Source organism: Hemiscyllium ocellatum, chromosome 19, assembly GCF_020745735.1.
Source record: "Hemiscyllium ocellatum isolate sHemOce1 chromosome 19, sHemOce1.pat.X.cur, whole genome shotgun sequence".
Classification (NCBI taxonomy): Eukaryota; Metazoa; Chordata; class Chondrichthyes; order Orectolobiformes; family Hemiscylliidae; genus Hemiscyllium; species Hemiscyllium ocellatum.
Window position 1 is genome coordinate 45,549,509 of NC_083419.1, and position 24,916 is coordinate 45,574,424.

A 24,916-nucleotide genomic window follows, 5' to 3' on the forward strand; every position below is an offset into this window, starting at 1 on the left:
TCCAAAATGCACCACTTCCCATTTACCTAGGTTGAGCTCCACTTGCCATTTCTCAACCCAGTTCTGCATCCTGTCAATGTCACACTGCAGCCTGCAATAGCCCTCAATACAATCAACGACACCTCCAACCTTTGTGTCATCGGCAAATTTACTAACTCACCTCTCAACCTCCTCATCCAAGTCATTTATAAAAACTACAAAGAGCAGAGGCCCAAGAACAGAGCCCTGTGGGACACCACTCATCACCAACCTTCAGGCATAATACTTTCCATCTACAACCACTCTCTGCCTTCTGTTAGCCAACCATTTCTGATTCCAGATAGCCAAATCTCCCTGTATCCCATACCTCCTGACTTTGCCATGGGGAACCTAATCAATTGCTTTGCTGAAGTCCATATACACCACATCCACTGCTGTCTCGTCGCCTCCTCAAAGAACTCAATAAGATTTGTGAAACATGATCTGCCCCTCACAAAGCCATGCTGACTGCCTTTAATTACGCTCTGCTTTTCCAAATTGTCATAAATCCTATTCCTCAGAATTATTTCCAAAACCTTGCTGACCACAGATATAAGATTGGCTGCTCTGTAATTGCCAGGGATTTCCCTATTCCCCTTCTTGAAAAGAGGACCAACATTCACCTCCCTCCAATCCTCTGGTACGCCTCCCATGGAGAGTGAGGAAGCAAAAATCTTCGCCAACGACTTAGCAACCTCTTTTCTCACTTCCCGGAGCAACCTAGGATAAATCTGGTCTGACCGTGGGGACTTATCAATCTTAATATTTGCCAAAATTTCCAGCACATCAACTTCATCAATCTTGATCTGTTCAAGTCTGTTTCCCAGCTCCTCAAAATTCTCATTCACAAAAAGATTGTTTTCCTTTGTGAAAACTGAAGCAAAAAACTCATTTAGGGCTTCCCCTGTCTGCTCAGACTTCACACAAAAGTTCCTTATGCTATCCCTGTGTGGCCCTACCTTCTCCCGATCATTCTTATATTCCTCACATATGAGTAAAAAGCCGTTGGGTTCTCCATAATCCTTCCTGCCAACCCTATTTTGTGCTCCTTTTGGCTCTCCTCAGTCCATTTCTGAGCTCCTTTCTAGTAAACCTGTAATCCTCTAAAGCTATGGTAGATCCTTGCTTCCTCCACGTTACGTAAGCTGCCTCCTTCCTTTTGACAAGAAGCTCCTTTGTTCTCATCACCCAAGGCTCCTTGCCCCTTCTTACCTGTCTCAGAGAAACAAATTTCTGCATCACTTGCAACAACTGCTCCTTAAACAATCTCCATATATCTGCTGTGCCCTTTCCGTGGAACAATTGTTCCCAATCTGTACTTCCTAATTACTGTCTGATAGCATCATAATTGCCTTTTCCTCAATTAAATATCTTCCCTCGGTAACTGCACCTTTCATTCTCCACCTTGGAGAGTGAAATGTGAGGCAGTTGTGGTCACGGTCACCAAAGTGTTCTCCCACCGCAGGATCTGAAAACCTGTCCTGACTTATTGCCGAGCACCAAATCCAAACTGGCCTCTCCCCTCGTTGGTCTGTCTACATGCTGAGTAAGGAAACCCTCCTGAACATACCTGACAAAAACGGCTTCATCCAAACATTTGCACTAAGGAGGTTCCAGTCGATATTGGGAAAGTTGAAGTCACCCTTAACAACAACCCTGCTATATCTGCATTTTTCCAAAATCTGCCAGCCTATGAGTTCTTCGATCTCCCTACTGCTATTAGGGGGTCTGTAGAAAACCCCCAATGCGGTGGCTGCTCCCTTGCTGTTCCTAACTTGCACCCATACTGACTCAGTAGACAAACCTTCCTCAACAGCCTTTATTTCTGTAGCTGTGATGCACTCTCTGATTAGCAATGCTACACCCCTCCTCTTTTTCCACCCTCCCTGTTCTTTTCAAATGTTCTAAACCCTGGAATACCTAGCAACCAATCCTGCCCCTGTGAAATCCAAGTCTCCGTTATGGCCACAACATCATAGCCCCCAATACTGATCCATGCTCTAAGTTAATCACTTTTATTTCTGACACTCCTTGCATTAAAGCAGATACACTTTAACCCATCCCTTTGTTTCATCACGTGAAAAAATGTTCCCGATAGATTTACTACATCCTGTCACTGCCCCATCTACAACTACCCTTCTCAGATATGTAGCTATGGTTCCCACCCCCTTGCCAAACTAGTTTAAACCCTCCTGAACTACACAAACAAATCTCCCATCCAGGACATTTGTGCCCATCCAGTTCAGGTGCAACCCGTCCTTCATGTACAGGTCTCACCTTCCCCAGAACGCATCCCAATGGTCTAAGTATCTGAAGCCCACCCTCCTGCACCAGCCTCACAGCTATGTATTAAGCTGCAGTCGCTGGCTGTTCATCACCTCACAATCTTGTGGCACCGGTAGCAAACCTGAGATCACTACTCTACTCGTCCTGCTCTTCAGCTTCCAACCTAACTCTCTGTAGTCACTTTTCAGATCATCAATCCCTTTCCTGGCTATATCATGGCAATATGTACAATGATTTCTGGCTGCTCACCCTCCCCCTTCAGAATCCTGTAAACCTGATCAACAATATCCCGGATCCTGGCACTGGGGAGGCAACATACCTTCTGGGAGTCTCGTTCCTGACCACAAAATCTCCTGTCAATCCATCTAACTATTGAGTCCCCTACCATTAGCGCTTTTCTATTTCCCTCCCTTCCCTTCTGAGCCTCAGTGCCACAGACCTGACAATTATGGCTTTCCCCTGGTAGGCTGTCCCTACCAGCAGTATCCAAAATGGTATACTTATTGCTGAGGGGAACGGCCACAGGGTATCCCTGCTCTATCTGTTGTTTCCCTTTACTACCCCTAACAGTAACCCAGCTGTCCTTATCCTGTTTCTGGGGAGTGACCACCTCCCTCTACATCCTCTCAATTTCTCCCTCTGTCTCCTGGATGAGCCTCAGTTCATCCAGCTCCAGCTCCAGTTCCCTAACTTGGTTTTTGAGGAGCGGGAGTTGGATGCACTTCCCGCAAATGTGGTTGGCAGAGACATGTGTCGTGTCTCTCACCTGCCACATTCTGCAGGAGGAACATGCAACTGCCCTATCAGCCATACCCTGCTAATCTGAAAGCCCACACAGGACTAAACAAGAAAGAAAGGAAAAGACAAAAAAGAAAACCTGAAAACTTAGCGAGTTTACAGACTCTTAGTAAGATTAGCGGAGGTGGGTGGGAGGGAGGCCGTACGGTGTAGGGTCCCAGGTTTAGATCTCACCCACTTAACAACTTCCTGGCAGCCCTCGCTACTCTCCATCCTGTGTCCTTGCCGCTCTGTTCAAAATGGAGACCTGACTCTCGAGGTAAGTCCCTTTCTAAGTGGGAAAAACTGACTTACCCAGTAGCCCTCACTTCTCTCCGCCCTCTCTCCTTGCCGCTCTGTTCAAAATGGAGGCCCGACTCCATTTTCAGCCCTGTAAACGTACGCAATGTACTGTAAATGGACAGGTGTTTGGAAGGTGTGCAAATAAAACAGCCAGAAATAATTATAAATGCTTCTGCTTGTTAGTGGGTTAGAACAATACTGATAGGATGCGAAGATGCACAGACAATGAAGGCTGCAGATTCTATCCCTTCCATTTGCCCAGCCCTGCCAACTCTGCTTAAAGAAAGAAAACTGTGCTCTTCCTTGCCTGTGTTTTGAAATGTAGTCAAATCTAATATAATTTATAAAATACAAATACTCAGCACCTTTTCTGTAGAATGGTGTTGCTGCTATGGATTTGTGTCCCATTTTTTTCTGTTTTCAGTTGTGTTGTTGATTGGAGAAAGCAGTAAGAGGGAAAATACTTTGCTAAAGTGAAGAAAATAACATCAGTAGACTAGTTGGTGCATATTTTCAAAGGAGTTGGCTGTTTAGTTGCTCAGTTCTGTCACTCAATAAATGGTAGTTGATTTGTGATCTATCTCCACAACCTGTTTTGGATAATCACCAATACTCTAAAACCTAGAATCAACAAAACTTAAACACAAGTTAACAGTCAAATTGTGGTCAAACTATAGGTACACATTAACTGGCAGATACAAATAAGACACATCTTGAGTTGGCTCAGCAGTCCACCCAGTCCGCTTTGCCATGAGGTGACCATTAACAGAGCCAAGTGATTACTCACCATCCACCCCAAGTCCTGCTTCTAGAGGTAGGATGGAGTCAGAGGTAGCTGCCTGTGATATTTTCACAACCTATCTGACTGCGTTCCTGGGAGAGGTGACCCCTCAATTCAATATCACCATCTCCATCATTCCTTTATGTATTCAATCAGTGTCCTTTCAGACGTCTGGCACTCTGATCGCATCCCCTTTTGTAAATACTGACACAAATTAAGTATTCAAAATATCTGGAATTTTCTTTTTCTTGATAACATCATCATAAATGGGTTTCAAGGTGAAATAATGCTCCAGACTGAACTTCTTTTTGTCCTACTATGTGCTGTAGTAGCAGCATCTCTGGGCTACTAATCCTGAGGACCAGAACAATAGTCTAGGATCGTGTGTTCAAATCCCACAATGGCAGATAGTGGAATTTGATTTCAATTAATAAATCTGTAACTAAAAGGTATATACAGTAATGGGAACCATACTCAACTGTTGAAAAGACTCATTTGGTTCAGTCGTAACCTGTAGGGAAGGAAAGCTGCAGTCCTTGCACACTCCAGACTACGAATTACTTGAGGCCCATAGCGATGTAGTTGATACTACCCTCTGAAATGGCCCAGCAAGTCCCTCAGACCAGTTGTAGTTTGGGATAGATAACATTTATCAAGAAAAAATAGTTATTTTTCACAAGAAAACACCGCTGCTGCTCTTTCTTAAACTTTAGGAGGATAATAAGCAATATGCTGAGAAATGTAGAGCCTTTGATACTTTAAATTCTAGCAGTGATGGTATTCCTATGCAATCCTCTCTCCCACCCTGAGCATTTCAGTTCAATATAAACAATTAAACAATTCAAATGCACAAATTCAATAATATGAAGAAGACTGAGATGAGAATTTGGTTGAACAGAGAACTGACTTTTTTGGTGGATTATTTTAATTTTTATTTATAACAATAATACAAATTAAAAATGGCTTTAGCTTTATTATTGAAAGTATGCACAAACCTTTGAGTGCAAATATTCAGTCACTGTGCTGAAGAAAATCACACGACCAGTCACAGTAAACATTAGCTTCAGCAGCAAGCCCTACTTTTGGTTTAAAAACCGAAAGAGCTGCGGATGCTGTAAACCAAAATCAGTTCTGAAGAAGGGTCACCGGACCCAAAACAATAACTCTGATTTTCTTCACAGATGCTGCCAGTCCTGCTGTTTGTATAACTTTTTTTTGTCCATTTTACCTTCTTGCGTCATTATTAAAGTGAACTCACAATTATCTGTCACTCAATTTCAGGATATTATACTCATATCTCAACATTGGCTGATGTTCAGGAGAATGTCATGGAATATCTTCATGTTCTCAGCCGCCCAATGGTTATTAGTCATGATCATGACATTATTTGGACAGAAGCATACATGGACAATGCTGTAAGTTTCCTGTTAAATAATTGTTCTGAAATTTCTTTTGTACAATCAGATAAATGTGAATATTTGAATGTGACTTTGTACAGGTACATGTAATTCATTTTAAAAACTTAAAGGCTTTTAATTTGTTTCATAGGATAAAGAACCCTATATTGCAGAAAGAGGCTATTTGGTCCATCAAGTCTGCACTTAACCTCTGAGGCACCCACCTGGGCCGACCCATCCCCATAAAGCTGAATTTCCCATGGCTAGTCCACCTAGCCTGCACATCCCTGGACACTAGGGACAATTTAACATGGCCAATCCACCTGACCTGCACACCTTTTGGACTGAGGGAGGAAGCTGGAGCACCCGGCAGAAAGCCATACAGACATAGGGAGAACATGAAAACTCCACATAGACAGTCACCCAAAGCTGGAACTGAACCTGGGTCCCCAGTGCTGTGAGATAGCAGTGCTAACCATTTCTTCTCATACATTTATGTGAATTCATAGTGATCTACAATACATTGTAGGTATTGTATCTGACTATCACAGGGTCTGTTATTTCTACTGAAACAGGAAACATAAGCAGTTTGGTCAGAAGAGTCAAATCAGAGGTAGAATTCTCAATTATTCTATTATATTTATTTATCAATAATGGATAATGATCCTAGAACCCTCATCAACCTTTATTGTATCTGTATCTTGGTTCAACTGATCAACCAACTTTTAGTTTGTGCTGTAATTTTGTTGTCCTGGGCCGCCACCGCTGCCAAATCCAAGCCACCTAACACCTGGAGGAAGAACGTCTCATCTTCTGTCTTGGAATCTTCCAACTACGTGGCATCAATGTTGACTTCACCAGTTTCCTCATCTCCCCTCCCCCCATCTCATCCCAGATCCACCCTTCCAATTCTGCACTGCCCTCTTCAACTGTCCCACCTGTCCATCATCCTTCCCACCTATCCACTCCACACTCCCCTCTGACCTACCACCATCACTCTCTACCTGCATCTACCTATCGCCTTCCCAGTTACCTCATCCCCATCCCCATCCCACACTCCTTTTTATCTCTCAGCCCCCTTCCACCCACCACATTGCCGATGAAAGGCTTATGTCCAAAATGTTGATTCTCCTGCTGTTTGGATGCTGCCTGACCTGCTGTGTTTTTCCAGCGCCACACTTTTTGACTATAATATTGTTGTGCTCTCCATTGCCAAATGTTTTGTACAATCAACCAGCTAAAAGAAACAAGCTTTATCCATATGCTGTTAAATTATTTTTAGCTCTCACTAAAACTTAACATGAAGCTAATTGTGGGAGGAGCTGTTTCTTGCAGGATAACGCTGAATATTAATGAAATAGATGCTAATTTTGTAATGAAATATCTAACTTGGTGGTGACCCAGATTCTGCTATAAATCTATTCACTTTTTAAATCCTTTTCATTTAAAACCTGATACAAAACAATTAAGCTGATGCACTGTGAAAATTAAAAACATTACCTTGAGACATTTATGGAAACCAGGGAGAAAGGAAAGAAAGGAAAACAACTTTTGCTCACTCTTGTTATATAGCCCTTCTAATTCTTCCCCATCCTGTTAAATTACTGCATCCATAGAGCTTCCAAAATCAATGTAAACAGTTTTCATTTTGTAATGCTTTTTAAAATTGAAATCTATGTATCAATCTCAATCTAAGGTTGAGGGTGGGGGCAAATATGCGCTGCTTGCCTGCATTTACCAGATTGTCTATTATTACTTGAGCTACTCCTTGTCCAAGTTCTCAATTTGGGCAAGGTCATGCACCCTAGAAGGTCCAGTTAATAATACTGAAACGGCTTCTCAGAGAGAAATCCATTAAGGCATTTGGAGCATGTTTTGAATGAAATTTCAAGGATATGTCTGAAGCTTTCAGACCTCAGACATGGAAGGGGAAACAAGCAGAAAATTCCCCATGCCTTTCTGACCTAAATTTGGGATAGCACCGAAGCAGGATAGAGTTCTGCTTATCTAATGTCAATTATTGATAAGCCAGAATTCTTTTCAGTGTTTTACCAGTGAGCTTGCAAACATGAAAAGTCTGATAATTACACACAGTAGTTTCCAGAATGGAAGAGAAAACCTTGAAATTTATTTCAGAAACAAGTGGGGCAACAAATAGGTTGTAGCCATTCTGGACACATGTGAATTTACCGACATATAAAATCATTGCAGAAGTAGGCCATTTTGCCCCTCAAACTTGCATTGCCATTCAATAAGATTGTGGCTGATTTGTTTGTGTTTCTAATTCCACATTCTCATCTACCCCTGATAAACCTTGATTCTCTGGTCTAACAAGAATCTATCCACCAATGTCTTAAAAACAGTCAATGATCCTGCCTCCACAAATTAGAAAGGGAGGCAAAAGAGGAGGGGAGTGGTATTTTTGATAAGGGATAGCATTACAGCTGTGCTAAGGGAGGATATTCCCGGAAATATATCCAGGGAAGTTATTTGGGTGGAACTGAGAAATAAGAAAGGGATGATCACCTTATTGGGATTGTATTATAGACCCCCCAATAGTTAGAGGGAAATTGAGAAACAAACTTGTAAGGAGATCTCAGCTATCTGTTAGAATAATAGGATAGTAATGGTAAGGGATTTTAACTTTCCAAACATCCACTGGGACTGCCATAGTGTTAAAGGTTTAGATGGAGTGGAATTTCTTAAGTGTGTACAAGACAATTTTCTGATTCAGTATGTGGATGTACCTACTAGAGAAGGTGCAAAACTTGACCTACTCTTGAGAAATAAGGCAGGGCAGGTAACTGAGGTGTCACTGGGGGAGCACTTTGGGGCCAGCGACCATAATTATATTCATTTTAAAATAGTGATGCAAAAGGATGGACCAGATCTAAAAGTTAGAACATAGAAGAACATAGAAGAACATAGAAAAATACAGTGCAGTACAGGCCCTTTGGCCCTCGATGTTGCACCGACCCAAGCCCACCTAACCTACACTAGCCCACTATCCTCCATATGCCTATCCAATGCCCGTTTAAATGCCCATAAAGAGGGAGAGTCCACCACTGCTACTGGCAGGGCATTCCATGAACTCACGACTCGCTGAGTAAAGAATCTACCCCTAACATCTGTCCTATACCTACCTCCCCTTAATTTAAAGCTATGCCCCCTCGTAATAGCTGACTCCATGCATGGAAAAAGGTTCTAATTGTCAACCCTATCTAAACCCCTAATCATCTTGTACATCTCTATCAAGTCACCTCTAAACCTTCTTTTCTCCAATGAAAACAGCCTCCAGTGCCTCAGCCTTTCCTCATACAATCTTCCTACTATACCAGGCAACATCCTGGTAAACCTCTTCTGCACCCGTTCCAGTGCCTCCACATCCTTCCTATAGTATGGTGACCAAAACTGCACACAATACTCCAGATGCGGCCGCACTAGAATCTTATACAACTGCAACATGTCCTCAGGACTCCGGAACTCAATTCCTCTACTAATAAAAACCAGTACGCCAAATGCCTTCTTCACAGCACTATTTACCTGGGTGGCAACTTTCAGAGATCTGTGTACATGGACACCAAGATCCCTCTGCTCATCTACACTACCAAGTATCCAATCATAAGCCCAGTACCCCATCTTCTTGTTACTCTTACCAAAGTGAATCACTTCACACTTACTACATTGAACTCCATTTGCCACCTTTCTGCCCAGCTCTGCAGCTTATCTATATCCCACTGTAACCTGCCACATCCTTCCTCACTGTCAACAACTCCACCGACTTTCATATCATCCGCAAACTTGCTCACCCAACCTTCCTCCAGGTCATTTATAAAAATAACAAACAGCAATGGTCTCAAAACAGATCCTTGCGGAACACCGCTAGTAACTGCACTCCAAGATGAACCTTTACCATCAACTACTACCCTCTGTCTTCTTCCAGCCAGCCAATTCCTAATCCAAACCTCTAATGCATCCTCAATGACATACCTCCGTATTTTTTGCAGTAACCTACCATGGGGAACCTTATCAAACGCCTTACTAAAATCCATATACACCACATCTACTGCTTTACCCTTGTCCACCTCCTTAGTCACCTTCTCAAAGAATTCAATAAGGTTTGTGAGACACGACCTGCCCTTCACAAAACCATGCTGACTATCCTTGATCACATTATTCCTATCCAGATGTTCATAAATCCTATCCCTTACAATTCTCTCTAAGACTTTGCCTACAACAGAAGTGAGACTCACCGGCCTATAGTTACTAGGGTTATCCCTACTCCCCTTCTTGAATAAGGGAACCACATTTGCTATCCTCCAGTCTTCTGGCACAATTCCTGTAGACAACGAGGACATAAAAATCAGGGCCAATGGCTCTGCAATCTCTTCCCTTGCTTCCCAGAGAATCCTAGGATAAATGCCATCAGGCCCAGGGGACTTATCTATTTTCACCCTTTCCAGAATTTCCAACACCTCTTCCCTACATACCTCAAAGCCATCCATTCTAATTAATTGTGACTCAATATTCACATCAGTTGAAGTTCTAAATTGAAGAAAGGCCAATTTTGACGGTATTAGGCAAGAACTTTCAGAGGCTGATTGGAGGCAGATGTTCGCTGGTAAAGGGATGGCTGGAAAATGGGAAGCCTTCAGAAATGAGATAACGAGAATCCAGAGAAAGTGTATTCCTGTCAGGGTGAAAGGGAAGGCTGGTAGGTATAGGGAATGCTGGATGACTAAAGAAATTGAGCGTTTGGTTAAGAAAAAGAAGGAAGCATATGTCAGATACTGACAGGATAGATCGAGTGAATCCTTAGAAGAGTATAAAGAAAGTAGGAGTATACTTAAGAGGGAAATCAGGAGGGCAAAACAGGAACATGAGATAGCTTTGGCAAATAGAATTAAGGAGAATCCAAAGGGGTTTTACAAATATATTAAGGACAAAAGGGTAACTAGGGAGAGAATAGGGCCCCTCAAAGATCAGCAAGGCGGACTTTGTGTGGAGCCACAGAAAATGGGGGAGATACTAAATGAATATTTTGCATCAGTATTTACTGTGGAAAATGATATGGAAGATATAGACTATAGAGAAATAGATGGTGACATCTTGCAAAATGTCCAGATTACAGAGGAGGAAGTGCTGGATGTCTTGAAACAGTTAAAGGTGGCTAAATCCTCAGGACCTGATCAGGTGTACCTGAGAACTCTGCGGGAAGCTAGAGAAATGATTGCTGGGCCTCTTGCTGAGATATTTGTATCATCGCTAGTCACAGGTGAGGTGCTAGAAGACTGGAGGTTGGCAAACGTGGTGCCACTGTTTAAGAAGGGCGATAAAGACAAGCCAGGGAACTATAGACCGGTGAGCCTGACCTCGGTGGTGGACAAGTTGTTGGAGGGAATCCTGAGGGACAGGATGTACGTGTATTTGGAAAGGCAAGGACTGATTAGGGATAGCCAAATGGCTTTGTGCGTGGGAAATCTTGTCTCACAAACTTGATTGAGTTTTTTGAAGAAGTAAAAAAGAAGATTGATGAGGGCAGAGCAGTAGATGTGATCTATATGGACTTCAGTAAGGCGTTCGACAAGGGAGACTGATTAGCAAGGTTAGATCTCATGGAATACAGGGAGAACTAGCCATTTGGATACACAACTGGCTCAAAGGTAGAAGACAGAGGGTGGTGGTGGAGGGCTGTTTTTCAGACTGGAGTCCTGTGACCAGTGGAGTGCCACAAGGATCGGAGCTGGGCCCTCTACTTTTTGTCATTTACATAAATGTTTGGATGCGAGCTTAAGAGGTACAGTTAGTAAGTTTGCAGATGACACCAAAATTGGAGGTGTAGTGGACAGCAAAGAGGGTTACCTTTGATTACGACAGGATCTGGACCAGATAGACCAATGGGTGGAGAAGTGGCAGATGGAGTTTAATTCAGATAAATGCGAGGTGCTGCATTTTGGGAAAGCAAATCAGAGCAGGACTTATACACTTAATGGTAAGGTCCTCGGGAATGTTGCTGAACAAAGAGACCTCGGAGTGCAGGTTCATAGCTCCTTGAAAGTGGAATCGCAAGTAGATAGGATAGTGAAGAAGGCGTTTGGTATGCTTTCCTTTATTGGTCAGAGTATTGAATACAGGAGTTGGGAGGTCATGTTGCAGCTGACCAGGATCTTGATGAGGCCACTGTTGGAATATTACGTGCAGTTCTGGTCTCCTTCCTATCGGACAGATGTTGTGAAACTTGAAAGAGCTCAGAAAAGATTTACAAGGATGTTGCCAGGGTTGGAGGATCTGAACTACAGAGAGAGGCTGAACAGGCTGGGGCTGTTTTCCCTGGAATATCGGAGGCTGAGGGGTGACCTTATAGAGGTTTGTAAAATTATGAGGAGCATGGATATGGTAAATAGTCAAAGTCTTTTCTCTGGGGTCGGGGAGTCCTGAACTAGAAGGCATAGCTTTAGGACGAGCGGGGAAAGATATAAAAGAGACTTATGGGGCAATTTTTTCACGCAGAGGGTGGTACGTGTATGGAATGAGCTGCCAGAGGATGTGGTGGAGGCTGGTACAATTGCAACCCATTTTAGAGGTATTTGAATGGGTATATGAATAGGAAGGGTTTGGAGGGATATGGGCCGGGCACTGGCAGGTGGGACTAGATTGGATTGGGATATATGTTCGGCATGGATGGGTTGGACCGAAGGGTCTGTTTCCATGCTGTATATGTCTATGACTCTATGACTCTATCACTAATGAGGCAGAGTTCCAAAATCTAGTTGGAAAATGACTTTGCAAAATACATTCATGAAACTCAGCAAATGGACCTCAGCTTCTCAAATATCTATCCAACTCTTTGCCCTGATGTTATGCACCAGGCCAAACCCCCTCAAAATATTTCAAGAAGGTAGCCTGGACCCTACCTTTTCTAGTTGTTTTGAGCAGATGTAGTGTGAATATTCCAGGCGTGATGCAACTGGCGGAACTGTGCAGTTTTAAACAAAACAGAATTCATAGCAAGATTACTGAATGAGTCACAAACAAAAGAGAACAGAATATAGAATAACGTAACCTATCTGAAAACCTAACAGGCTATCCTAACTTAATGATGCTGTTTCAAATTCCTGCAACAATCTCCATAAAAACCTATTGACACTCAAGATAAAATCAGACACAGGGTCTTATAGGAAAAAGAGAGATGTCAAAGAGATTCAGCATGGAAGACCTTCTTCCATGTGGCTGTTTCTTTGATCAGCAGCCTCAAAACCAACTACTTGCTCTGAACAGCGAGCCAAACCAAACCAGAGTTAAGCAGAACTGGGAGAACTGGCCACTCCCCTTTCATTGTACAAGTGTTTTCGTATAACTTAACAGCTTTTTCAAGTAGATCTAGCCGAACATTTCAGAACCTGTGTCTTGTAAAACACTTTTAAAAAAAAAAGCAAGGACAACACAACCTTGTTAAAGGAGCAGTATCATCACACCGAAACAAACAAGAAAATTCAGCATTGTGCATTTCAAAGCCAGCCTTTAGTTATATACCAGATTTATAAGGAGAAGCCATTGTGTACTGCAACGTAAGACTTCAGTTTCACAACATCATGTAATATTTTGGTCCAACCCATCCATGCCGACTAAATATCCTAGATTAATCTCGTCCCATTTGCTAGCATGGGGTCCATATCCCTCTCAGCCCTTCCTATTCATGTACACATCCAGATGCCTTTTGAATGTTGTATTTATACCTGCCTTTACAACTTCCCTGGCAGCTTGTTCCATATATGCACCACGCTCTATCCAAAAGATTGCCCCTTTGGTCTTGTTTAAATCTTTCCTCTCTAACCTTAAAACTATGCCCTCTAGTTTTGGACTCTCCTACCCTGGGGAAAAGACATTGGCTATTCACCCTATCCATGCCCCTCATGATTTTATAAACCTTTATAAGGTCACCCCTGAGCTTCTGACGTTCCAGGGAAAATAGCCCCAACTTATTTGGCTTCTTGCTGTGCTCAAAACCTCCAATCCTGGCAACGTCCTTGTAAATCTTTCCTGAAGTTTCAAGTTCAGCAACATCTTTCCTATAGCAAGGAGACCAGAATTGAACACAATATTCCAAAAGCAGCCTAACCACTGTCCCTTACAGCTACAACATAACATCCCAACTCCTAATCACAATGCACTGACCAAAAAAGGCAAATGTGCCAAACATCATCTTCACTATCCTATCTACCTGTAAAACCACCTTCAACGTCTCTCTCTATTTGGCAATAGTCCCCAGGACTCTACCATCAAGTGTACAAGTCCTCCCTTGATTTGCCTTACCAAAATGCATCATCTCAAATTTATGTAAATTAAACCCCATCTGCCAGTTGTCGGCCCATAGGCCCATCTGATCAAGGTCCCATTGTACTTTCAGGTAACCTTCTCACTATCCACTACATCAACAATTTTTGGTGTCTTTGGCAAACTTATTAGCCATTCCTCCAAATATTCACACTCATATATATGAATGACAAAAGACAGTGGACCCAGTAGCAAATCTTGTGGCATGCCGCTTGTCACGGCCTGCAGTCCAAAAAGCAACCCTCCACCACCGCCTTCTGTCTCCTACCTTCAGGCCAATTTTGCATCCAAATGACTAGCACTCCCTGTATTGTGATCTAACCTAGCTAACTGGTCTCGTATGTTGGCACCTCGCTATGATTGTTATAAAAACTCATCTGGTTGACTAATATCCTTGTAGGGAAAGAAAGCAATCATCCTTATTTTGTCTGGGCTACATGTGACTTCAGATACACATTATGTGGTTGACTCTTAACTGCCCCGTGACATGACCTAGCATGCCACTCAGATCGAAGGTAATAAGCGATTGACAACAAATGCTAGCCTTGCCAGTTATCCCTTTGTCCCATTAAAGAATAAAGAGAAAAAAATGATGCCCTTCAAGAACAAATTATTTGGTTCTGGTGACAGAGGAGGGTGACTTTTAATAGGTTTAGTATATCCCCGTGCTGCTAAATAGCACCAGCAGTCTTTCCTGTACTGTAATAAACTGAGTTAAATTGTACCAGCTTGTGTGTAAGACTTTTATTGTGCATTAATTTGATACATTCCATGAATTTAACGCACTTGTTTCCTTGGAGATTACTATTTATTTATAGAAAAAGTCTGATAATAATAATGCTTTAATTTTTGATCTGGAGTTGGTGTGAAAAGGCTTTGACATGGCAATTGCAATTGTGAGATAGTGGGAGAGTCATTTTCAACTTCTCTTAAAACAAATGTTATTTGTGGAAAACTTATTATATTTAGAGCTGCTTCTTTTCATTGTTTACTCCAAGATTCTGTCTTGTGTGATGTTTAAGTGTGCAGACCAAGAAGGACCCAGTTTCAATTGCTGCTTAATGTTCCACAATCCTCATTCCAGCCTATGCCAATTAATGATCATTTATCACAATTGTCCTTACTAACCTCCACCATTCCTCATTCTTATTATGTTAACATCAATGTTCTATTTCTCATTTACCAATTCCTATTTTGGTCTTATCATTTATTTTATTTTACCTATGTTTCTCATCAGTCTCTTCAAAGATGTTATTACACACTTTTGGAGCAGGTGGGATCTGAATCCAGGCCTCCTGATCCAGGAGTAAGGACACTACCACTGCATCATGACAGCACCAAGCTCTGATCTTACCTAACCTATTTTTCTAATCAACTTATTCAAAGATGCTAATACACACATCTGAAGCAGGTGGGACTTGAACCCAGCCTCTTGGTTCAGGGGTATGGACACTTACTGCACGACAAGAGCCCTTTTAATCTTATCAGACTTGACTTCTGCAATTTTATCCAACTGTTCTACTTGAACCTCTTTTATCCATGTTTAGTTTTTTTTGTGTACCTCTCCCTCTACATTTTTTTATTGGTAAGGAGCATTCAGCCATTTGACTATCCATCCTGTCAACCCCATTCCAAAATCATTCCAATTTGATGTATTCCATGCCACGTTCTAAAGTTTTTCCAAAAACATATAGTTACAACTGAGCCTTCCTGCATCTGTCTGAATATTTTACTCAATCTTATTCACCAAGTGTTGCTGTCCCTTTTGTAGGAATGCCTTTTAACATTTTCTTTGCTTTAAAGAGATGATTTATATTGTTATTAGATAGCTCCAATACAACTGAGTTCAGCATTGCTAAGGTGTGTGTTCTACAGCACAGAATCAAAAAATCAGTTTGAATTATCTCCCCCCTCCCCTCACCTCTGTTATCTGAAAGATTGGTGGGGTACTCCCACTCTGTAAAGCATTAGTGCTCCGAGGAAGATTAATCAGCTGCAGGGGAGCCCTCAGCCCTCAGCTAGTGAGAAAGATCCTTCTCTAAAGGCTACCATGGTAGATCCCTGATCCCAATAATTACGTTGGGAGTAATTGAACTGCTGGAAATGCATGCAATCCCAGCCATCAAGAAGCTACAGTCCATAAAGAAGTGAGTACAGCAGTCTCACAACAGAGGAAATATTAGAGGTCCCAGGAAGTGGTGGAAAGGTGGATGGATGAGGGAGGAGGCATTTGGGATGGAGGAAAGCAGTGAGGTGGAGCAGGAGTGCCCAGTTTCAAAAGAGGTGCTGGATTGCAAGAAAGTGGCAGTGAAGGAGATCTAATTTTTGCTGTATGGGAAAAGCTACTTCACCAGGCCACTCTCTCTGGCCCTGGCCCTCCTCGCTTCCACATCAGCCACCTCCTACCAGTCACAATTTTGCAACAGCAGCCTAAAGTGACCCTAAGTAGAATTAATTGACTACTTAAAAACCTCAACTGGGGCAAAGGCTGATGGGTCACCCTAGATCTCATCCACTGACCATAAAATCACAGACCTGTAGGTGGTAGAAAAGTCACCCACAGAGTTTTATAGACTGCCCATTTATAAGTATATCAATGGCATGGCCAAAAAAATGTGCCCATGAAAATCATTGGTTAATTTGAATATTTTCCCTCAGGAAGATAGATGGAACATGCCTGCAATTTACTGTCACATTGCATTACATTTGATTGGTCATTTTTATTGTTCTAATATCACTTTATAAAATTTCATTTGTTATTCTGTCTGCTCTTCTCACTTGCAATCTACTTACTCCCTCCCACTGTCATCATTCTGTTCTACCTCCATCTCGACACTACTGCTAATTCCTAACCTCATCACTGCTAACTGCTACAGTCTCATGAGGTAACCACAACTCACAGCATATGCTGTCATTATTGTGTGTTGTATTCTGAACTCAGAAGTCATTCCTTTGTACTGTACTGTGCTGTGTTGTGTGTATTTAACATTGTGCTGTATGTTAATTGTGTTGTTATGACCAGACTCTGGGTGAGGTTCCATAATGTTTTATGATTCCAAAGGGATATCCTGGATCATTAAGTTCCCAGGTGAGGAAGGATAAACTGGCTCCCCTTGGTTTTTTGCCTACCTCCTTAATTGATCACAACAATATTTTTTTCGTAAATCTCTTCCTTTGTGGATACCTTTTCTCCCAGACCGAAATGAGATTATGTTTTAAAAGGAGCAATTTAATCAGGGTTCCTTGAATTAACAAAAAGACTGAATCCATTAATAACTGACTGAGACTACAGATAATAATGCAGCAAATATACATACAGGGAAGAAATAAGAGGTGAGTCCAAAAAGATAAAAGTAAAAAAAATCAGTCTTTGAATTATTTGTGAAGTATGAAGATGTTATGGTTTTTATTGGACAGTACTAATAGCAGTGACATTGAGAGTAGAACGTTTGATCTCCATATAGTGGTAGGTTGATTGAAGTTCATTTGTTCTGATTTCTTTTGAACTGACTGGCAGCACCAAGTGAGAGAACATCTTTCCTCTTTGTTTTACGCGCAGTGCAGTGTATTTAAATGGCTTTTCTAAATGCTATGGCTCTTTCAACACTCTAGTGCACACAGTAGGGCAGCTGGTGAATAACACACACAGGCAAGTGTTGCATCAATTTGAATCCCATTTTTTGTATATTTCCAAAGGGTAAAAACAGATATGCCTATACAAGATGGCTCAGTGCTGAAGGGGGACATGTAGTCAGCCACCTTATTATCTCTTCTTATTAAGTCTGTCCCTGTTTGAAGTTTCCCCGACTCTTTACTGCTGCAGCATTGCATTAGTTCCACACTGGACTTACAGGATTTCATTGGTTACTGAATTTAAATCCATTATTTTTCTTTTTCTGTAACAGTTATTTTTAAATTCATTTTGGAATTAAAAGTTCCAAAAAAAACTTTGGGTTTCACAAATAATATTGCGGAATACAGAGTTAACAGTAGGGTTATTAGTAAGGTGGAGGAGCAGAGGGATCTTGGGGTCTATGTTCATAGATCTTTGAAAGTTGCCACTCAAGTGGATAGAGCTTGTAAGAAGGCCTATGATGTATTAGCGTTCATTATCAGAGGGATTGAATTCAAGAGTCGTGAGGTGATGTTGCAGCTGTATAGGACCTTGGTAAGGCCACATTTGGACTACTGTGTGCAGTTCTGGTCACCTCATTTTAGGAAAGATGTGGCAGCTTTGGAGAGGGTGCAGAGGAGATTTACCAGGATGTTGCCTGGAATTGACAATAGGTTGTACAAGGATAGGTTGAGAGTGCTAGGCTTTTCTCATTGGAACGGCGAAGGATGAGGGGTGACTTGATAGAGGTTTATAAGATGATCAGGGGAATAGATAGAGTAGACAGTCAGAGACTTTTTTCCCAGGTACAACAGAGTATTACAAGGGGACATAACTTTAAGGTGAAGAGTAGAAGGTATGGGGGGATGTCAGGGGTAGGTTCTTTACCCAGAGAGTGTTGGGGGCATGGAATGCGCTGCCTGTGGGAGTGGCAGAGTCAGAATCATTGGTGACCTTTAAGCGGCAATTGAATAGGTACATGGATAGGTGCTTAAGCTAGGACAAATGTTCAACACAACATCGTGGGCCTAAGGGCCTGTTCTGTGCTGTATTGTTCTATGTTCTATTATGAAGCAGTGTTTCATTAGCAGAGACATTACACTTTCTACAACACGTCACTGCAATTTTGTTTACTTAAGGAATGAGAAATTAAAATTGAACATTTTGTAGGCAACTCAATGTTGCAAGCTATTCTTTTCCTGGAGAAAGTGTATTGTAATAAAGGAATTCTACAGAACATGTCATATTTTCTATTTCTTTCACTCATGCAGGTTTGGTGTAAATAAGTTTGTTGAGCCAAAAGATCTTTTCTGGGTTTTAGAAAATAATCCTATGATTTGTTAGCTCATGTGGCATTTTGCAATTCAGTACATCTGAATCATGCATCTCCCCTGAGAAGTTTTCAGAAGAAAGAGAAACCTTTTCACCCCTTATATAATTACAGACACTGCATGAATTGGAAGTATTCCCATCTCACAAAAAGTGCTGCCTGACATTCTCTGAATAGCATTTTCCGTGAATTGTATGAAATTGCATTATTACTTTTGAATATTTTCACACCTCTTAGAATTGTCACAAAATAAGTTTAACATAATTTTATGTAATTCGTTGATATGAGAACTATTTATTACTATTGATTTGACAAATACAACTTTTCTGCTCTATGTATAGATTGTTGTTCATGTGGTCATTCGTTTTTATTAATAATTGATTATCTACTTATAACAGCTATTTCAATCAGCAGCACATAGTCTGCTCCTCATGACAACAGTGGCAATGCCAGTCTTTAGCAGAAAGAATGAAACTGTGAGTAGATGTATTCAGCTTCTGTTTCTGCTCCGTCTCTGCATATGATATACATTAGATAATAAAAGTGCAAACAGGTTAAACCTCTTTTGGATTGAAACTTGAATTGAAGGTTAGAGGAATAGACAGAGATTGAGATGCAAATACTGTATGGGATACAATTCCTCTGTTTTAATCCAGAAGAAAAGGTACTTTCATCCGAGCCTTAAAACGATTATTATTACTGATGGCGCAGTAATGGAATTGACAGCACTGTGAACCTGTTGGATTCATAAAATTTACTGGGTCTTTCAAGCAGCCATATTTGACAAGCCCACCTTTTGCATTGTGTATTTATGCATTACTAATGTTCACAATATGATATTTTATGTATAATTTTGGAAAAATAATCTACAAAGTTAAAAAGTGGGTAATGGACTTGATTTTCTGAGGAATACTAGTTTGCCACTCTACTCATAAAAGGAGTAAGCTCAGTACTTCGAGGGGAGATTCCAATATGGACTTCTTCAGAATTGTGGAACCACACTTCTTCTTTCATAGCTTAGAAATTTCAAGGAAGGGTAAACCACATTCCCTTTTCACAGCAATCAATTACCATATTCTGACATTTAGCCATGTTTTTTAAGCTGCTGTCAAGTGGTGAGTACACAAGGCAAGACCAAGGGAGGTTACTGTGCTAGATGGGTAGAAGAATAGAGTGTCTGGTGGATAAGGAATAGAATGTCAGGGTATGATGCCAGATGAATAGGGTATAGGGTGCAAAGTCGGTAGTGTGCCAGGTGGTAGGGTGTCAGGTAACATTCCTGCTAGAGGGTAGGAAGCAGGATGAAAAAATGGCATGTCATGTAAACAGAGTGCCAGCTGGGTTGGGACTGGATACCAGGGATTGGGGTGCAAGGTAGGTAGGATATCAAATGGGAAGTGAGTAGGGTGCTAGTGGGTAGGATATCAAGGTGAAAGGAAGCAAGGGCCAGGTAAATGATGCATTGTTTAGGGCAGATTGGGATGGGTGGGAGAAATAAGGTTTAGCAGAGTAGGGTAACTGTTGAATCCAGTGTTAGGGGAAGGAGGGGAGTTTGGGAGGAAGGTAGTCTAGCAGGATTGGAGATGATGAAAGACTGTTTTAGTGTAGAGCAGGGAATATGTTTGGTGGTGGAGGGAAGTAGTGTTCAGGTATGGAAAATTGTTGGCCTTTTTTTCACTGGTATATGTATGGCAGAATAAGATCTAATGATCTTATCCTGACCCAGGCAGAAGGCAGAGCATATGTATAAGCTGGATGGATGTATTAACAGGTACATTGTTTCACAACCAGTAAGCTTGGGACGAAGTCCGTGGCACATTTCACATCTTATTGCTTGATTGTACTGGAGAGGGTACAGAGGCGATTTACCAGCACATTGCCTGGATTGGGGACGTTTAGTCATAGAGTCATACAGCATGGAAACATGCTTTGGTCCAACTCATATGTATCAACCAGGCATTCCAATCTGACTCAGTTCCATTTGCCAGCATTTGGCCCATATCCCTCTAAATTTTACCTATTCAGATACCCATCAAGGTGCCTTTTAAATGATGTAATTGTACCCACCTCCACCATTTTCTCTGGCAGTTTGTTCCATACACGGGTCCTTTTTAAAGTCTTTCCCCTCCCACCTTAAACCTATGCCCTCTAGCTTTGGACTCACTCACCCTAGGAAAAAGGTCTTGTTATTCACCCTGTCCATGCCCCTCATGAATCTATAACCCTTTACAAGGTCACACCTCAACCTCCAATGCTCCAGGGAAAAATGCCCCAGCTTATTCAACCTCTCCCTATAGCTCAAACCCACCATTCCAACTAACATTCTTGTCAATCTTTTCTGCACTCTCTCAAGTTTAACAACATCCTTCCTAAGCAGGGAGACTAGAATTGAACACAGTATTCCAAAAGTAACCTCACTTATGTGCTGTACAACTGCAACATGATATCCCAACTCTTATACTAAATGCACTGACCAATGAAAGCAATCGTGCCAAACACCTTCTTAACTACTCTGTCTACTTGTGACTCCACTTTCAAGGAACAGTGCACCTGCATCCAGTGGTCTGTCTGTTTAGCAGAACTGCCCAGAGCCTTACCATGAATTGTGTAAGTCCTGCCTTGGTTTTCCTGGCAAAAATGCAACTCCTCACATTTTTTCAATCCTAGGCCCATTGGCCCATCTGATCAAGGACCAATTGTGCTTCAAAATAATCTTCTTCATTGTCCACTACAACACATATCTTGGTGTTATCTGCAAATGTACTAATCATGCCTCTTACCTTCCCACTTATTTTTCTGTCATCTACAAACTTGGCTATAGCTCGTTCACTTTCCTCATTCAAGTCATCAATAAACATTGTAAATGATTATAGCTTTAGCATTAATCCATGTGGCACTCCATCAGTTCCAGGTTGCCATTCTGTTCAAATGATATGGCCATCTGTTGCAGATGGAGATAAGATCACTAAGAAGAAAGTGATGAGGAAGCGTAGGATCAGATGATTGCATGCAGTGTTGAAAGACCTTTAGAGTAGCCATATTGGAAAAGGCATGAGTAATCGACAGTGGAAATTGGAGGAGGGGAATAAACCAGCACATGGTAACTGCAATTAAAGGGGAAAAGGTCAGAGAATATGAAGAAAAGGCAGTAGCCAGGTGTGGCAGTGCTTTAAATTGACACATGCAGTGTAAAGGTAGAAGTGCTGAAGAGTCTAGTTTAACAATGGAAGGGGAATGGCCAGTACTCCCAGTTTAGGTTTTCTCTAGTTTGCTTTTGGCTGTAGCAGTCACAAGATGTATGAGTCCAAGGGAGTTGCAAGTTTCAGGAAAGAATTCCTCCGACTTTCTTCTGAAATCTCTTTGGATGTTGTTCCCTCCTGCCTCTAAGAATCAGTATTTGAATTTACCTTTTTGCCAAGGATGTGTTTATGGGATGTTATTGGTTTGGAACAGTTAATTAGTAATAGTTGCTGTATTGGGTCAGTTAAGTTTTCCAATAGTTAAGTTATTCTAAATTCTGCTTTCTTTCATTTGTATTTTAATTGTAGTGTTTAAATGAATTCTGTTTTACTTAAATTTGAGTAGTTTGACCAGTTACATCAGACCTGGAACACTCACTTCACATCTACCTTTAAAATAAGAAAATGTGAGGCCCTAGGCTGCGTTCTTAAAATATTTTGAGGAGGGTCTATCCTGGCTCATAACAAAAGATTTGGCAACAATGGGGAAGATATTTTAGGTTTTGCAGCCATAGGGTAAATAAGGAGCCTTTAGGTGCTGCAATTCAAATAGGCTCCAAATACATTTTTCTCAGTCTCCGCCTGCATAGGTAAGCCTACAGTGTGTATATGCCAGGAGGTTATGATAAGCCTAGTTAAATTCAAGGTACTACACTTTAGGAAGGACATGAAGGATTTGGAGAGGGTTTACTAGAATGGTTCTAATGGTAGACAAACAGGGGCTGTAATCCTATCTGAGAAGATTGAGCAGGAAATTGATAGAGGCGTTCAAAATCATTGAGGTTTTAAAAAGAATGAAATTAAAAGAATCTATTCCCAATTCATCAAAAACCATCAAAAACCATCAACAAGGATTTAATGTGACTGGCAAAAGTTTCAGAAGTGAAATGAGGGAAAATCTTTCATAACACAAGCATGATTAGGATTTAAATTGTACTGCCTGCTATGGTGGTGGATACAGATTCAATATTAGCCTTTCAGAGGTAATTTGAGTCATAGAGATCTACAGCATAGAAAAAGGTCCCTTGATCCATTAAGTCTGTGCCTGTCAAAGACAACCAGTTAACTAGTCTAATCTAATTTTCTAGCCATTGGACTATTTCCTTATATGCCTTGGCATCACAAGTGAATATCGAAATACTTTTAAATGTCATGAGAGTTTCTGTCTCTACCAATCATCTAGGCAGTGAGTTCCAGTTTCCCAGTTTAGAGGGATATGGGTCAAATGCTGGCAAAAGGAACTAGGTTAGATTGTGATGGTCGGTGTGGATGAGTTAGACCAAAGGGTCTGTTTCTGTATTGTATGACTCTATTACTAATGAACATAGGAGGTATAGTTAGTAAGTTTGCAGATGACACCAAAATTGTAGATGTAATGGACAACAAAGAAGATTACCTCTGATTACAATGGGATCCTGATCAGATGTGCCAATGGGCTGAGGAGTGGTAGCTGGAGTTTAATTTAGGTAAATGTGAGAGGTGCTGCAATTTGGAAAAGCAAATCAGAGCAGCACTTATACACTTAATGGTAAGGTCCAAGGGAGTGTTGCTGAACAAAGAGGCCATGGAGTGTAAGTTCATATCTCCCTGGAAGTGGAGTCGCAGGTAGATAGGATAGTGAAGAAGAGGTTTGGTATGCTTTCCTTTATTGGTCAGAGTATTGAGTACAGGAGTTGGAAGGTCATGTTACGGCTGTGCAGGACTTTGGTTAGGCCACTGTTGGAATATTGTGTGCAATCCTGGTCTCCTTCCTATTGGAAGGATGTAGTGAAACTCGAAAGGCTTCAGAAAAGATTTACAAAGATGTTGCCAGCGTTGGAGGATTTGAATTATAGGGAGAGGCTGAATAGGCTGGGGCTGTTTTCCCTGAAGTGTCTGAGGATGAGGGGTGACCTTATAGAGGTTTATAAAATCATGAGGGGCATGGATAGGATAGATCGACAAAGTCTTTTCCCTGGATAGGAGAGCCCAGAACTAGAGAGCATAGGTTTAGGGTGAGAAGGAAAAGATAGAAAAGCGACCCAAGGGGTAACATTTTCACGCAGAGTGTGGTGCATGTATGGAATGAGCTGCCTGAGGAAGTGGTGGAGACTGATACACTTGCAACATTTAAAAGGCACCTGGATGGTTATATGAATAGGAAGGGTTTAGAGGGAAATGGGCCAGGTGCTGGCAAATGGGACTACATTAGGTTGGGATAATTGGTCAGCATGATTGAGTTGGACCAAAGGGTCTGTTTCCATGCTGTAGATCTCGATGACTCTTTGATTCTATGGTCAGGATCACCAAGTCTATATGGGATTTTTGTTATACTTAAGTGAATAGACAAAAACTTAGCAGATGGAATATAATGTGGAAAAATCTGAGGTTATGTATTTGGCAGGAGGAATAAAGAGCTGAATATTATTTAAATAGAGAGAGACTGCAGAACAGAGGAATTTGGAAGTCCTCGTACATTTATCGCAGAAAGCTATGATCCAAGGCGGAAGACAAATGGAATCTTGACTCTTATTTCAAAGGAAAATGTAATATAAAAGTAAGAAGGTTTTGCAAAAGCTATGCAAGGTATTTGTCAGACTACAGTACTGTGAACAATTTTGGACGCTTATCTAAGGAAAGATATACTGGTTTTGGAGGCAAACAAGTGAAGTTTCACTCAGCTATAGTCTATAGACCTGGTATAGAGATCTGTCTTCTGAGACGTTGAGTAGGTTGGACTTGAACTGATTGGAATTTAGAAGAATGAGAGGTGATCTTTTGAAATATAGAAGATTCTGAGGGGACATGACAGACAAGATACAAAAATGTTGTTTCCCTTTAAGGGAAAGCCTCAGACCA

At 41.4% G+C, this 24,916-nt stretch overlaps 1 protein-coding gene across 1 annotated transcript in view; it reads left to right on the forward strand.

Moving 5' to 3' along the window:
* The window catches only part of LOC132825070 (voltage-dependent calcium channel subunit alpha-2/delta-4-like), a 477,734-nt gene that overhangs the window by 131,543 nt on the left and 321,275 nt on the right, over positions 1–24,916 (forward strand). Inside the window, exons 13-14 of the mRNA XM_060840078.1 lie at positions 5,447–5,580; positions 19,238–19,315. Of these exons, the coding sequence (XP_060696061.1) occupies positions 5,447–5,580; positions 19,238–19,315 (212 nt within the window). The remainder of the gene's footprint in view (positions 1–5,446; positions 5,581–19,237; positions 19,316–24,916) is intronic.